Source organism: Coenobita brevimanus, chromosome 103, assembly GCF_032717465.1.
Source record: "Coenobita brevimanus isolate Jiangsu-jjx chromosome 103, ASM3271746v2, whole genome shotgun sequence".
Lineage (NCBI taxonomy): Eukaryota > Metazoa > Arthropoda > Malacostraca > Decapoda > Coenobitidae > Coenobita > Coenobita brevimanus.
This window is the reverse complement of record NC_137056.1, coordinates 4,595,754-4,611,190: the sequence shown is the minus strand read 5'-3', so window position 1 is coordinate 4,611,190 and position 15,437 is coordinate 4,595,754. Positions and strand designations below refer to the sequence as shown.

General features: G+C 40.8%; 1 protein-coding gene across 1 annotated transcript in view; it reads right to left on the bottom strand.

Annotated features, from left to right (window-relative positions):
- Naprt (nicotinate phosphoribosyltransferase) overlaps positions 1 to 15,437 on the bottom strand; it is a 52,109-nt gene that overhangs the window by 19,900 nt on the left and 16,772 nt on the right. The window contains exons 2-10 of the mRNA XM_080284945.1: positions 13,456 to 13,626; positions 12,487 to 12,613; positions 12,012 to 12,095; positions 11,482 to 11,609; positions 10,418 to 10,536; positions 8,168 to 8,361; positions 7,582 to 7,722; positions 2,154 to 2,278; positions 762 to 905 (exon numbers count right to left, since the gene is read on the bottom strand). Coding sequence (XP_080141071.1) covers positions 762 to 905; positions 2,154 to 2,278; positions 7,582 to 7,722; positions 8,168 to 8,361; positions 10,418 to 10,536; positions 11,482 to 11,609; positions 12,012 to 12,095; positions 12,487 to 12,613; positions 13,456 to 13,626 — 1,233 coding nt within the window. The remainder of the gene's footprint in view (positions 1 to 761; positions 906 to 2,153; positions 2,279 to 7,581; positions 7,723 to 8,167; positions 8,362 to 10,417; positions 10,537 to 11,481; positions 11,610 to 12,011; positions 12,096 to 12,486; positions 12,614 to 13,455; positions 13,627 to 15,437) is intronic.

The following is a 15,437-nucleotide window of genomic DNA, read 5'->3' as shown; positions in this document are numbered from 1 at the left end:
TTCCTTTTAGAGGTGGTTTACAACCACCATCAACTATATACAGACAGGAAAATTACTAAACAACAGACTTACAACAAAGAAATGGGCCATACAATCATTCACACAAGCCAAGGCTGCATCTTTGCTCCATCATAGTTTTTTTTTTTTTTTTTTTTTTTTTTTATGCTTGACTCTGGGCATAGGCTTCACAGCCTGCTCCCAAAGCCCAGTAGTCCTCCTACATATCACACACCTCACTTTTTTTTTTTTTTAATATGCTTCAAATACAGATGTGGAAGTGAGTTATTCCATCAAATAGCTACTTAAAAAAAAAAAAAAAAAAAAAAAAAGCAGCCCTTGCCTTGTGCATCTCTATGAAGATTTCATCCATCCATTTCAAATTTGTCAGTTCAAAAGTTTCATCAACTTCTACATCTCATTTTATCACACATTCATTTACCATATCCATTCATATTTACCTTGGGCTGAAATGCCTCCTCACCCTTCAAATTCACTCACATACATCCTTTTTACCACCCCATCTAGTTCCAGTCTCTCTAGAAAATGATGCCATCTAAACATACTTTCTCCTGCTCTTTTATCAATAAACTTTCACATCCTTCATGCTCTCATGTTGTATTTGCATAACCCACACATGTTCCTCCACAGTCCCACTCTCACTATTAACTTTTGACAATCACTGGACAAATCAATATAAAAGTTGTAACTCCAAACCTCCCTCCTTCCACAATCCACTCCTACAATGTCAATAAACAACATACCATCCTCTCCATACAGCCGATAAACGGTCTTCTTGCCAGGACATGTGACCTTCTCCACATCCTGGGAGAGCTTGATCTTGGCCTCTCCGTTGATCTCAACCAGCTTGAAAACACACCCCAAAGCTGGTTGTCTCTGACACGTCACTGAGGGGAGAATATCATGTTGGGTGTGCAGACAAGGAAAGAGTAGAGGGAAGGGGAAGAAAATGTCATGAAAGAAAAAATAATGTAAAACAGAGGAAAGAAAGGAAAATATAATGAGAATGGTAAGGTAACAAGACGAGGAAGAAAGAGGCAAGTGTTAGGTAATAATAAGCTGAGGACTGGTACACTATGTAAGAATGCCAGTATGGAAAGGGAATGGACGAAGAAGGCCTAGCCAAAGGCCCCTATGCTCCTGTTGGAGCAATCCTAGATTGGATGAAGGACAGATAAGTCACTGGAAGGCAGCATAGAAAATGCAAAGAAAACCAATAAGAAGTGAGAATAATGCAGAAAATGGTTAGATATCTTACATACAAGTGAAAGACAGTAAAAATAATGTAGAAAACTGTTAGAAGAATGACAGCAAGCAGAGAGAGAGTGACACAAAAGGCCATTTCACAATAAAAGATATGTGAGTCATGCTATGTATGTATGCTACTGTAAGTGTCTTACAAGTGCAGCTGAGATTTTTTAAATTAAACTACACTACATACATCACACAGCATACATGGTGGATTGCTCCAACAAATAATTTCAGTCGCAACTCTAAGACATTAGCACACATATGTAGTGTGACTAGCATAGACTTAACTCTGGCCATGCTGCAGACCTCAAATGAGATGCAATGAATGTATGTATGTACAAAGCTGGAAGCCTCACATAAGGTTAAATTTACACTGGTTATAAAACAATGATCCAAGGGAGGTAAACTACCATACAAAGAATCAGCCTTGCAGGGGTTAATACAGAAAATGAAGAGAGGAAAGAAACAGATGACAGAAGTGGGATAACAAAGAGAATTAGATGACAATACACATCACCTTTAGCATAAGAGAATATATTGAAGTAAATAAAACAGCAAATGCTAATTATAAAAAAAAGTAAATGTAGCTACAGTACAATCTATGTTCAAAACAGAAGAATAAGAACAGTTCTTCAATATCAAAAAGCATCACCAAACCACTGCCAACTGTACAACTGCAAAAAGTTCTATAATACATGGAACAACATATACCAAAATACCTAATTGGTGTGAAAAAAAAACAATAACTTAATTAACTTTCAGAATATGACTCTACTGAGACAACACTGCTGAAATATAATAGAAATATCAGCCATAAATAACTGCAAAAGTAGATCAATATAATTGCATTTATATCTCAGTATAAAACCTGCCACAATCCCTACCCAAGTGTGTGCCGATGCCAAAGCAGTCAATTTTGTGGCCCTGTTCGTTAAGGCTGATGATGGTTTCCTCATTGATGTCGTTGCTTGCCACAATCTGTACATTTTCAAACCAATCGAGCTCAAAGCTGTGGACGAAATGGTTGGTTGCAAAGTTATGCCTTACAAGTTCCAGGTATAAAATAATATTTGTTGTCTATTACCCATCAACTTAGATCACCAGTTAATCATTGTCACCATCATCTGGACCTCCTTTCGCACCCTAGGGCAAGGTGAGGAGTAGCAACATCCAGACAGCCCAAGTTTCCCCAATCTAGTGGGCCATGCTTCCTTTCCATTCACTCATCATGCAAGCCCCCAGAATCCTGGCTGTATCTGATACGCCAAAAACTTTCACCACATTCTGTAGCTTCTCTTAAACATATTCAACAGAGTAAATTCGAACGCTGTCACATTAAAAAGGGATGCCAAATCCCTGATCATGCACTTCTTCTCACAAAATTCATCCAGCCAGCTCAATCTCCTGTCTGTCCCCTAGTCTCACCGACTTCCATAGCTCTCTTTCTTACACACTCATCCACCATACCCTCCACCTTCTCCTTGGCCTACTTCACCTCCTTCCTCCTCCAAATTCACTCACATATACCTTTTTCACCAATCTATTGTTATCCAATCTCTCCACATAACCATACCATCTCAGTACACTCTCTTCAATTCTAGTGTTCACAGACTTCCTCACTCCACATCTTTCACAAATCACATTGTTTCGTATCCTATCCACTCTCTGTACTCCACATATATTCCTCAGCAGTCCCATCTCCACTGCTCTTACTCCTGACTTTTCATTTTCATGCCACACCATAGTCTCACATCCATATATTAAAGTTGGCACTAACACTCCTTCATGTAAGCCTTGCACAGCTGCAACACTCAAGCCTCTGTTTCTTATCAAGGCCTTCATAGCACCAGCTACTTTCCTTCCTTGTGTCACCCTACTTTCCACTCTTCTGCACGTTTTCCTCTCTTTTCTATCACTGTACCCAGGTATCTGAACACTCTCACAAATTTGTCTCTCCCCATTCACTGTAAAATCAAAATGGGAGTCACCTTCTCTCTTGATTAACATCACATTACTCTTTTCTACATTTACTCTCAAGGTACAAGGCTCAAAGACATCAGCATAACTCTGCACTACCCTACCAAGCTTTAGTCTAGTATTTGCAAGCAGCAGTGCATCATCAGCATACAACAAATTTGAGATACTGTATGATGGATGGATGGATGGATATTCCATCCATCACCATTCTTTACCAATGCCATCCCACTCTCCATTACTCGTGCTTTTACTTCCCTCAACTTATCACCCCATCCATAAACATAATGAACAACCATGGGGACATCACACAACCTTGTCGCATGCCCACAATGATCATGAACCATTCACTTTAATGCCCATTTACCCTTACACATGCCTCACTACCATCATAAAAACTTTTGATGGCACCTAGCACCTTACCATCTACACTGTACATGCACAAAACCTGCCACAATCCTTTACTGTCTACTTTGTCATATGCTTTTTCCATATCCACGAATGCCATAAACACCTTATGGTCCTTCTTACAAGCCTTCTCCACTATGTCTTACTGCAGATATTTGATCCACACATCCTCTGCCACTCCTAGAGCCACCCTGTTCATCACTCACTAGGACTTCTGATCTCTCTCTTACTATCTCTATAATAATTCTTTCATATACCTTCACGACAACACTCAATAAACTTATGCCACGATAAAGCTTGACTCACTTTGCTCATCTTAATTTTGTACAGGGGTACAATCACAGCCTTTTTCCATTCTGCTGGCACAGTTTCACTCATCTATGCCTTCTTGCATATCTCCAACAAGCATTTCATTCCACTCTCTCCACTACACAATTATCAGAGTAATTAACTGCAATGCAGCATATACAAACTGTTCTTCATATTACTTATGACAGCCAATGAGGAGATCTCCCCATAAGTAACCCTTTTTTAACCTACCTAAACCAAGAATTAGCTTTGCTCAACCACAGGCATTACACAGCCTTTTATATAAGTATATTTTACTACAGCAGTATGGTAATGTTCACCCTCCACTCGACTTTGTGAGTGTAAGTGGCAAGATCCACTTTACTGTACAGTAATTCCATTTACTGTGTTGTGCTATACTCTTAAATTTCAGCCCTCAGAGTGAAAAAAAATACACAAGAGTTAAAGCTGATGAAAATTATGCAATAATATTTACAAGTGGAACAGTAAATCTTATTCATAATATTCCTAAGGTATTCACAAAGATTTAATTAAATTAGTGACAAAGTGACAAAAGGCCATACCTTTACAAAATAAGCTTTTCATTCACTTTGTTCCTGACAGTGAAGAATTAAATAAGTATATCTAGTTGGCACTATTCTGCCAGGAAAAAATAAACATACAAGTAGGCAATACACCACCAGATGCCCTGTAAAGTGAACTGTATATTAGTGCATCCATCATTCAAGCCTTTAAAAACTCTTAGCTCTACCACAGCTAGTCAAACCATTGATGCAAAAAGTACAGTGCTTGTTACCAAGTGAATTATAAGAATAACACAAGATGTATGAGAATGTGTCTAAAACAGGGGTCAACAACCATTGATGGACTGGAGGCCAGAACTGGTTTGTTACTCAACTGGTGGGCCATATGTTTTAAACCTGTTAGAGACTACACCCCCCCTCCTCCAATAATAAAAAAAATAATCATCATCTAATCCTGTGTTGCCCCAGCCTGAGGCTAGGCAAGTTGGTTCTGACATTTACGATAAGAGTGGCCAGCCTCACTCATCCTTGAGTGGCATTATGTGAAAAATAAACCCCAACCACCCCTTGGATATAAACCTGCACAGGCTCAATCCGACTGGAGTGCCTTAATTACCCACTAAACCACCAGGCACCATAATCTGGTTATATAGTTACCACCTAGGGTAGCAAATGGTTTCCTGGCGTAAAGGAAACCATTTAGCTTGTCACTCAGTGTAGAGTCACCCACAAGCAGAAGGAAGAGGAGAGAATGAAGGAAACAAAGACAGAAGAGGACGGAAGGAAAGAAGGAAGGAATAAAGAAAAGGGAAGTCACCCGAGAGCAGCACTACATCAACTGAGTGGATGGTGAAACTAATAATAATAATAATGATAATAATGATCTATCTATCTATATCTATATACCTAGGCTGCTTCCCCCAAGGAAAGGGAGGTAGCCGAGACAGGACGACACACTCCCCAATTACTCATCCATTCAAACACATTCATTCGCATGATAATGATAATAGGCTAATAATCATCATCATCATCATCTGGACCTCCTTTCCCACCCTAGGGCAGGGTGAGGAGTAGCAATGTCCAATAATAATAGTAATGATAATAATAATAATAATAATAATAATAATAATAGTACTGTAATATGAATTTGAATATGACTACATAAAAATACACATCTGAAAGCAGTGATATGGAACAGGGAAGTAATCATGGAAGTAAAAAAGCAACTGCATGACAATATTGTGATACCTACTCTAATGTGTGGAAGTGGAGTTTGGCCCTTGTTGGAAGGACACAAGTCAAGAGTGTGAGCAGTGGAAATGGGTTATCTGAGAGGAGCATGTGGAGTTACATGGAGAGACAGACTGACAACTGAAGAAGTGAAGGAGCGCTGTGGTGTGGATGTGATAGAAAGCATTACAAGAAATACAATGAAGTGGTTTGGCCATGTGGAGAGGATGGAGAGTGAGAGATTAACGAGGAGAGTGTATGCGAGTGAGGTGGAAGGGGGGAGAGGGAGGGGGAGGCCGAGGATGAGATGGAGGGATGGAGTGGAGAGGTATATGAGAGGGGGCCATGAGCTGGGACCAAGGCAGTGAAGTGGCATTACACAGGGCGACATGGAGGAGATTTGTTTGTGGCCACCCCTTACGGAATTGAGGCGTCTGGTGATAGATAGACAGAATAAGAATAACATTTCTTCAAAGTGTATTTCCTAAAATTATACTGAATACAATTTTTATAAAATTAATATATTAGAGACAAAAGAAATAACTTTCACTGAAACAAATATCACCATGTGTAGTAGAAATATTCAAAGTACTTCGTAAAAATTATAATGAATACAATTTTTATAAAATGAATGCATTAGAAACAAAATCTTGTTTAGATAATTATCACCTTGTGTAATAGAAATATTTAATTCACGGTACTTACTAATCACGTTGATATTTCAGTGTAGTCATACTATCAACCTACAGGCAATGACAGGCAATGTGATAGTTGATGCTGATTTTCACATGAAAGTTTCTCAGTATTAGGCATCAGGCTGGAGGATGCGAGGCAGTGTTCCTTTCATGTGTAAATCACTTTTCTGAACAAACTAACTCTAACTTGTGTTTGCTACTGTGATTAAAAATCAGTAAGACTTGCTGGATTTTCACTTACTGAGTAAGTGAAAAATGGCAACATTTTTGTGAATTTGTGAAGCATACTGGCAGACCGCTCAGATTAGGTTCATGGGCCGGGTCAGGCCCGTGGGTCGTAGGCTGCCAACGCCTTGTCTATAAGAAGGGAGAGGAGATACTGCACTGATGGGTAGACATGTAAAGTGAAGCTGGCAGTCGCACTTCTATGCTTAACTCCTGCTGCAGTGATTATTTGGAAGGTAGTTTACCACCCGAGTCACTGTTTTATAACCAATGTAAACCGTACCTCATATGAGGCTTGAAGCATGGCCAATGCAGACCTTCACTGTGCTTCATATGAGGTCTGCAGTGCAGCAGGGGTTAACCTACCAGACAGCTAACAGCAAACTCACAAGTTGATGAAAGATTACATTTCCCAATAAACCTTCTTTTAGTCTTTGTCTATTGCTTCAAGCATTACTGTATATGGTATCCACCTGTATGTTATACCCTTTGATTCAACTAAACTAATGAATATGTATTACAAGGTAACTACCTGTCTGGTACAATATTTCCTCAGCCATATAAATGTTCCTTTCATTCATAACTATCAATACTGATTTTGTATCAAACACTGTGGGTATTGTCTTAACTTCCACATATGCAAACTCAGCATCCATACCTACTTCTGCTCACAGACCTCTAGAGCAACTGACTAGAAAGGTGCAGAACAGTCATATGAATGGAATGAAAAGATGAAAAGATGAAAATTGAATAAGATGAAGAAATATATGAGAGAGGGTGGAATTATGAGCAAGGGAGGAACAACAAGTGAGGGTGGTGTCAAGGAGAATGGGTTTCTACTAGGCAGGGACAGACGAAAACCTGTTGCCAACCTTCACAGGATACAGCACTCATTAACAGAAAAAAAGACAAAAGCTTATACCCTAAACCAATATAATTCAGCTCACGCCTCAGCAAGTGTGGTGAAGGTGGAGCGGGCAACACAGCTAAGGTATGCCAGATCACCCGAGTCTATCCTGATGCCCAGTGCACGGTACCCAAGATCGTGCAATGCTAACGCTACAGCACAGAAGTTCAGCAAACCACTCCTGCAAGAGGGGTGTTCAGTATGTCAGCAGGTCCTTGTTATACGCTGGTGATGTGTTTCCAAGAGAGCACAACTTTTTTCATACAACCTGTACCATATGCTGGGATATGAAACTGGCTTTGTAGGTAGGAATGGAATGTTCACAGGCAACTTTATCATAAGTATGAGTTTTCTGAAGATGTAATACAGTATACTGTGCTAACAAAGTTACCGAGATGAGAGTGAAATGGATGTGACAGAAACATAAGAAAGAGCCTGAGTTCTTTACTGTGCTGTTACTCACTTGTCATTATGAATCACTAACAGAAATGTATTAAATATGAACATTAGGCATCAATACATGGAGCAAATTTGTGTAAATATTAATGCTTTTTTGGGAAAAAAAATGCATGTAAAACAAAGGCTGCAGCAAAGACAAAAATTAAAAAGAAAACAAAAATACATACTTTAAAACATCATATGTATCCACAAGAGCAATGAAGCCAGATGGAAATGCAATGGCAAATGAGATGAAGGCAGCCAGCTCTCCATCTGATGCCTCAGACTGCAGGATGTGAAGTTTCTCTGCCAGCTGTTGACGCCACGACAGTGCCAAGTCCTTCACGTTCATTTCCTCACCAGTCTCTTTGTGCTGCAGTGTCTATGGATGAATATTTATCTGCCAACATTAATGTTCACTTATTTTATTAAAACTTCTAAACAGTCTTTGTTCTAACTTCATGTGACACATACCATGTGCAGTAAACCCTCGCTAAAACGGACCTCAGTATAGCAGATATTGGATTTAACAAATGCCATGAAGCCCACTGAACTTTCGTTGACTACAACAAAGTGTCCATTAAATGGAGCGTAATGGGTTGCAAACATGTTTCCTACCCTTTTCACTCCTACGTGGCCTGAAATTGCCCTCTCCCTCTCATGAGTGTTGAGTTGTAATATCAGAATACTGTACAGTATAGTAATACTGTACTAGTCATGAAGAAGTGTTATGACAAGGTTGTGAAATAAGCTGCAAAAGGGCAAAATTATGGGCCAAGTTAGTGTAAAATGGGTATAGTTTACATTTATTGTAAGAGAATATGCTACTGTACTCACTCATTTTCAAACAACTGTTTGAAATCCCACCACAGGGGGTACCTTTAGATGTAACAGATTATTGGCTTTAACAGATCTGGCTTTCCCCCAATCAGTCCATTATAGTGAGGGGCTTTCCCCCAATCATTCCATTATAGCAAGGGTTCATTAATCTTCGCTCTTTCTGGTATGAAAGTGTAACAGCAAAAAACAAATCGTTTCAGTTCATATGCAGTACCCTTGCATCCAGTATGCATTTATCCAGTGCTATTCTCGTCCAGTACGGTCGGCAATAAAACTAAATAATTCATTACTGTATTACGGATTTGTTAGGCTAGTATGGATTGACTGCGCTAAGTGGGCCAAATCCGAGGAGTTCTCTAGTACTGATGTGCTGTGTCCAGTATTACTACCTCTGCGTGTACGGGAAGATGGCCAACACCGAGGAATATTTCCCTAGTACTGCTGCACCAGTCCAGTACGCCATTCTCATGACTCGTGACGTGTACCAGTCAAATTACAGTACTGTATTGCACTTCCCCCTGATGACGAAGATGATAAAGTGTCAGTGTGTGACTATGAGGGATTTATGAGGGATTTTTTTTTTTTTTTTACTGTGTACAACTCTGGGCAAGGGCTTCACAGCCAGCTCTCAAGGCCGAGTAGTCCTCCTACATACCATACACCTCTACATGTCACCACTTCAGCACTAACACCCATCGTCCATACTGAATACATGCTAGGGCTGTCTCATACAGGACTGGTGTATTGGTATTAGTGGAGGTATTTTTACGACATGTCGGCGGGTCTTCCAGTAGGTAAGTAAAGTCTGCTTTTTACTAAATTCAAATCCTTAAACTGTTCCCTGCTCCAGCGAGGATCTGAACCTGGGTCCGGTGGGACTGCAGGCCACCTCTCTACCGACTGAGCTACCGCAGAGAGGCCTCTTCAGGATCCTGAAGGCCCTCCTCCAGTGGGTCAGTAGGACCTCCTACAGCCTTGGAAACCCCTCCCCCTTCCCCCCTAAGCCCATCACCACTCACCTTAAAGGTTGGTAAAATCTTAATTGTGTCAAAACGTAGTTAAGTTGAATTTTGGGGGGACTTTTTCAAGGCCTGTCTGACATTATTCATTTTTCTCATACGGTCTGTTGTTTGTCCAGTACGGATTTAGTCCAGTACGGCAGTACAGTCCAACAAAAATGCCGTACTGGACGCGAGGGGTACTGTAGTATGATTAAACAAAGGCTGAGTTTGGACGACAGCTAACTGTAGCTTAATACAGCATAGGTTTCAGACTAAAAGATATTGGAACAATATGAGTAAAAGAGAGCTATCAACTTAACCTGAAGTTTATTTAACCAAAATAAATAGACAGTATGTTACCATTAAAATACTGTTGTAATTTTCCTTAACAAGTATTGCTAAAGTATTAAAAGCAAGTATTGTGATAATAAAGATAGTGACGTATTTTGAAAACAAAGAAATGTAGGCTACTGTAGTACTGTATACTGTTCAAGTTTGCGATTAAAAATGCAATATTTCCATAAACTGGCTATATGAGACAAACAAACCAACTTCCAAAACTCACACAGCAACAAGCATAATAATAAATTGTCTTACCTCAATCTGAAGTTCACTGAGGGATGAGTATGAGGAAATGTAAGAGTGAGCATGGGTTCCCTTCACTGGAATGTTGTACAATTTCCCTGCCAATACATTGCTCGTCCCATCAAATCCACCTGCAGAGCAATAAAAATGATTCAATTTACTCTGTCTAAATTCCTGCCTTCACAGCCCAATATGAAACGTGAAAGATAAATATAAAAGATACCATCCACTCTCTCGATGTTGTGCTGCTCTTGGATGACTGTCCTTTCCCCTCTTTCTTCTTTCTTTCCTTCCTCTTCCGTCTTTCTTTCCTTCTCTCTTTCCTCTTCCTTCTGTTTACAGGTGACTCTACACTGAGTGACATGCCAAACGGTTTCCTGCACACCAGGAAACCATTTACCACACTAGGTGGTAACCATGTAACCAAACTACGGCACCTGGTGGTTTAGTGGGTAATTATGGCGCTCCAGCCAGACTGGGCTTGTGTAGGTTTACATCCAAAGGGCAGTTGGGGTTTATTGTTCACGTAATGCCACACAGGGATGAGTGAGGCTGGTCACTCTCATCTTAAATGACAGGACCAACTTGCCTAGCCACCGGGCTCCTACGCTCCTCATGGGGCAACACAGGATTAGATGATGTGTGTGTGTACAAATAACAGCTGTGAAATACAGTACTGGAATTAACCTCCTGTCATCAAACATCAATCAAAATATACTGCAAACCACCAAATACTTTAAATACAAAACAAATATCCCCTCTGGAAGTCATCATCATCATGTTATTCTTTTTTCCCTCTTCAGAATGAGGTGAGAGAGGATCCAGAAACAAGGAAAGGAAAAAGTATGAATGTGAGAGAACTACTGACAGCATGCCCAATGAAACTGGCCAGACAATCATCCACATATTTAAGCCCCTTGAATCTTGGCTTCATCTTACAGGTCCATCAAGAAAATTTAAATCCACAAACTATTCCCTTTCCCAGTTTAGGATCACTCTTGCATCATTTCTGTTAGCATCCTAATACCTTCTTGCTGGACCACATTCTCCATCTAGGTGCTGAGCTAAGAACTGACCTATGTAAGCATATTTGGATGCTGAGAGTCCTCCATCTGGCCCCTGTGCACGTCTAAGTCCAAATTCCAGCAGTCTGATTTTGCGTCCTGCTGCCATTCTGTATCGCGCTGCATTGGTGGCTATAAGGCTGAAAGGTATACAGAAACAGACAGGAGGCAAGCTTTGGTAAGTGTGGCTTGAACATTCTATACCATTCTAACTTACATGTGATAAATGTATGGAAGAGAAAATAGTGTTTGTGGGATCAAGTGGTACAGGTACAAGTCCAATCAATCAGTAAGTCAAATGACACCATGCACCTTCTTAGGGGATTCCCTATACTGAGGTTAGCTCATATTTTATATGGACTGAACCTAAAGTAGATCCCACAACCAACTAATTACTTCCCAACAGCTGCTGGAAGCTGTTGGGAAAAAATGATCCCAAATGTAATGAGATTTGTAACACTGAAAAAATTATTCTGAAATAGGTAATAAGATGACACATCAGTGAAGAAGCATGAGGATAAGAGCAAAATGTGCATGCTTACCTGGCATAGTTAACAAGTGTGAGAAGTGTGGTCTCCAAAAGCTGGACAACAATCAGAGGACCCTCTAGGACCATAAGTGGCACCCTGAAAACATAAATAACACAACTTGGTACAGCAATACTAAAACTTTCAAGACTAACTCGCTACTGTGAACTGAGATTCAGGTGTCATCCAATGTTAAATAAAATAATTTCAAATTCTTCAAAGTCTATAAGAGAGAAGCTTTGCTATTAGATGTCTTTTTTTTTACATTCTTGCTACCTCAATAAAACATCTGGTAGTGAAGAGGTTAATGAAGCCTGCATGCATCTGTCTCTTGCAATTTGAAAAGCCATTCCAAAAATGAAAAAAAGTGTTGAAAAATGATATGAATAAAACAAACAATGCAACATCAACAATGGTTCTCGCACCTTGAGAGCTTTGGAATCTATATGGTATCTATCTTACATCAACAGTAAAAATTATGTCTGCTGACCTGGGGAAAACCACCTTGCCCTCATCCACGGCATAGAGTGTGACGTCCTTAGTGGTGACGGATGAGAGGAAATGGAAGAACTCATCCTCAACAGTATCTGCCATCGTCTCTCGCAGGTACTGAATGTCTGATGAAGTAAAGAGAAGCTCAGGTACAATCCTCCTTCCTTCCCATCCCTGAGAAATTAACTTTTGTAACATATTAAACTTGCATCTAAGAATGCAGCTACCAGACAGTTACCACACTCACTGCACACTCGGAATCAGAGGCAGTTCCAGCATATTTTTTATCGGGTGGGCTTAAGGGGGGGCTTGCTGGGAGCAAGGACGGCTGAGGTGACCTGAGTGCCTAAAGGAACAATAATCTGATTCAAAATTTATGGGGGGCTAAGGAGGGCTGTTAGGATTTTTTTGCAGGGCTCAAGATCCCCAAAACCCCTGTTGGTGCTGCCACTGTTCAAAATACCAAATCTTTCCTTGAAAAATTCCTTGTCATAACTTACGGCAACTCTGGTTGCTCTTTTTTCCACTTTCTCTCTCTCTCTCTCAAATCAAGGTACAGAGTATTCAGAATAAGGGAAATGGTTCCCTCCCTCAAAATCTGGTATTCAAGGTCCATTTAGTCTGAAATGCCTGACCAAAATTAATCTAAATACTGAAGATGAAAGGTATGAGGAGAAAACAATCTTGTTATTTAGCAGGCCAGCTATGTACATCCAAGTCTAGGAATACAGATCAAGTCTTTCATTGGAGAGAGAGAGAAAAAAAAAAAACAACTTCAAGTAAGAACCCCTTCACTTTGGGAATTATCCACAAGCTAAAGATATCAGCCACTGGAAGCAAAACTATTAAAATAATACATCATCACACTGAAGCCATTACCACTGCTCTCTACCACTATCCATCACATACTGAAACTCTTAACACTGCCCTCTACCACCATCCATCACCACTAAAATGCTTGGCTCACCTGACTCAGAGTAAGAGAAGTTGTGCATAAATGTTAACACCTCCTCCAGGCCGGCAAATATGGTGAACTCTCCCTGGAATGGATTTTTGCGGAAGAAGAGGTCAAACACGGCCACATCATCGTGCTTCCCTGACTTCCAGTAAGCATATGCCATGTTAATTTGGTACAAGTCTGGAATAGAAAATAATATCAATTTTAGCCTGATGAGTTTCCCAAAAACTGAATCAAGCACCTAACATTAACCAGAAAAAAGGCAGGAAGTACATTAATGGAGGTAGTGGTAATGTGATGAAGGAGTGGACTGCTGATCATCAAATCACATAATGGATCCTAGATGACTAAAGAAACAGTGTGAGAACTTGAATGTGCTAAAGATCTTTAACAATTTTTTTGAAAGACCTACCGACATTTCATACAAAACCCTTGCTAATACTGTCACCAGTCATGAGTCAGCAAAGCATACTTCAGTACATACAGTCCTACATTAGTGTCCAGTCATATGGATTACTTAACAGAGATAGACTGCTTTTGCACTAGTAGGTGACTTCTCAATAGGGAACAGAAAATGGTAACTAACGGTTGGTAGGGTAGATAATGGGCTGTGTTTCACAACATTAAGGACTTTGGTTGAGTGAGGCAAAAGTTGAAAATTTAAGCTGCATTAAGTGGTAGGCCAAGTTGGGCTACAGCGTGAAAATAATCTGAGGTAGAATCTGGGGTTTACATGAAGCACATATTAGGATTGAGTGTGAGTATGGATTAGAGGTTTGGCAAAAATGTGGTAAGTTAATGACCTACTGTAGTTATGGGTTGGGATAAGCACTGAGTTATGGACTGAGTTTGCAATTGAGTTAATGGCTGGGTTAGGATGTGCAATGGAGGTTGAGTTTGAGGTTTAGGGACTGGGTAAAGGAAAGGGGTTTGAAGATGTGTTAGGGACTAGGTTATAATATGTGAAGGGGATTGTGTTATGATATGTGACAGGCTGGGGGTGCTGTGTGTCTGATTTGAGGTTAAGTTTGGGGCTGGGTCTGAGGCTGGCTTATCTGGGGTATAACAGAGTTAGCAGATGGGTTTGAGGGAGAGTTGGGGCCTGGGTTGAGGATGAATTAACAGGGGCAGGGTTTGGCCGTGTGGAGAGGATGGACAGCGAGAGACTCACGAGAAGAGTGGATGTGAGGTGGAGGGGGGGGGGAGGAAGGGGGAGGTTGAGGATGAGATGGAGGGGGGAAAGGGAGGGGGAGGCCGAGGATAAGATGGAGGGATGGAGTGGAGAGGTATATGAGTGAGGAGGGTGTGAGCTGGGAGGAGGGCAGTGAAATGGTGGGGGACAGGTTGACATGGAGGCACTTTGTTTGTGGCCACCCTTAACTGGATTAAAGCATCTGGCAATAAACAGATAGATAGATAGGTTTGAGGGTGAGTTATTAGGGGTAGGGTTTGAGGGTAAGTTATTAAGGGTAGGGTTAGAGGGTGAGTTATTAGCAGCAAGGTTTGAGGGTGAGTTATTAGCAGCAGGGTTTGAGGGTGAGTTATTAGCAGCAGGGTTTGAGGGTGAGTTATTAGCAGCAGGGTTTGAGGGTGAGTTATTAGCAGCAGGGTTTGAGGGTGAGTTATTAGCAGCAGGGTTTGAGGGTGAGTTATTAGGAGAAGGGTTTGAGGATGTTATTAGAGGCAGGGTTTGAGGGTTAAGTTATTAGGGGCAGGGTTTGAGGGTAAGTTATTAGGGGCATAGTTTGAGGGTGAGTCAGGAGGTGGGTTTGAGGGTGCGTTATTAGGGGCAGGGTTTGAGGGTGAATTATTAAGGGCAGGGTTTGAGGGTGAGTTATTAGGTGAGTTATTAAGGGCAGGGTTTGAGGGTGAGTTATTAGGGGCATAGTTTGAGGGTGAGTCAGGAGGTGGGTTTGAGGGTGAGTTATTAGGAGCGGCATTTGAGGGTGAGTTATTAGGAGCAGGGTTTGAGGGTGAGTTATTAGGGGCAG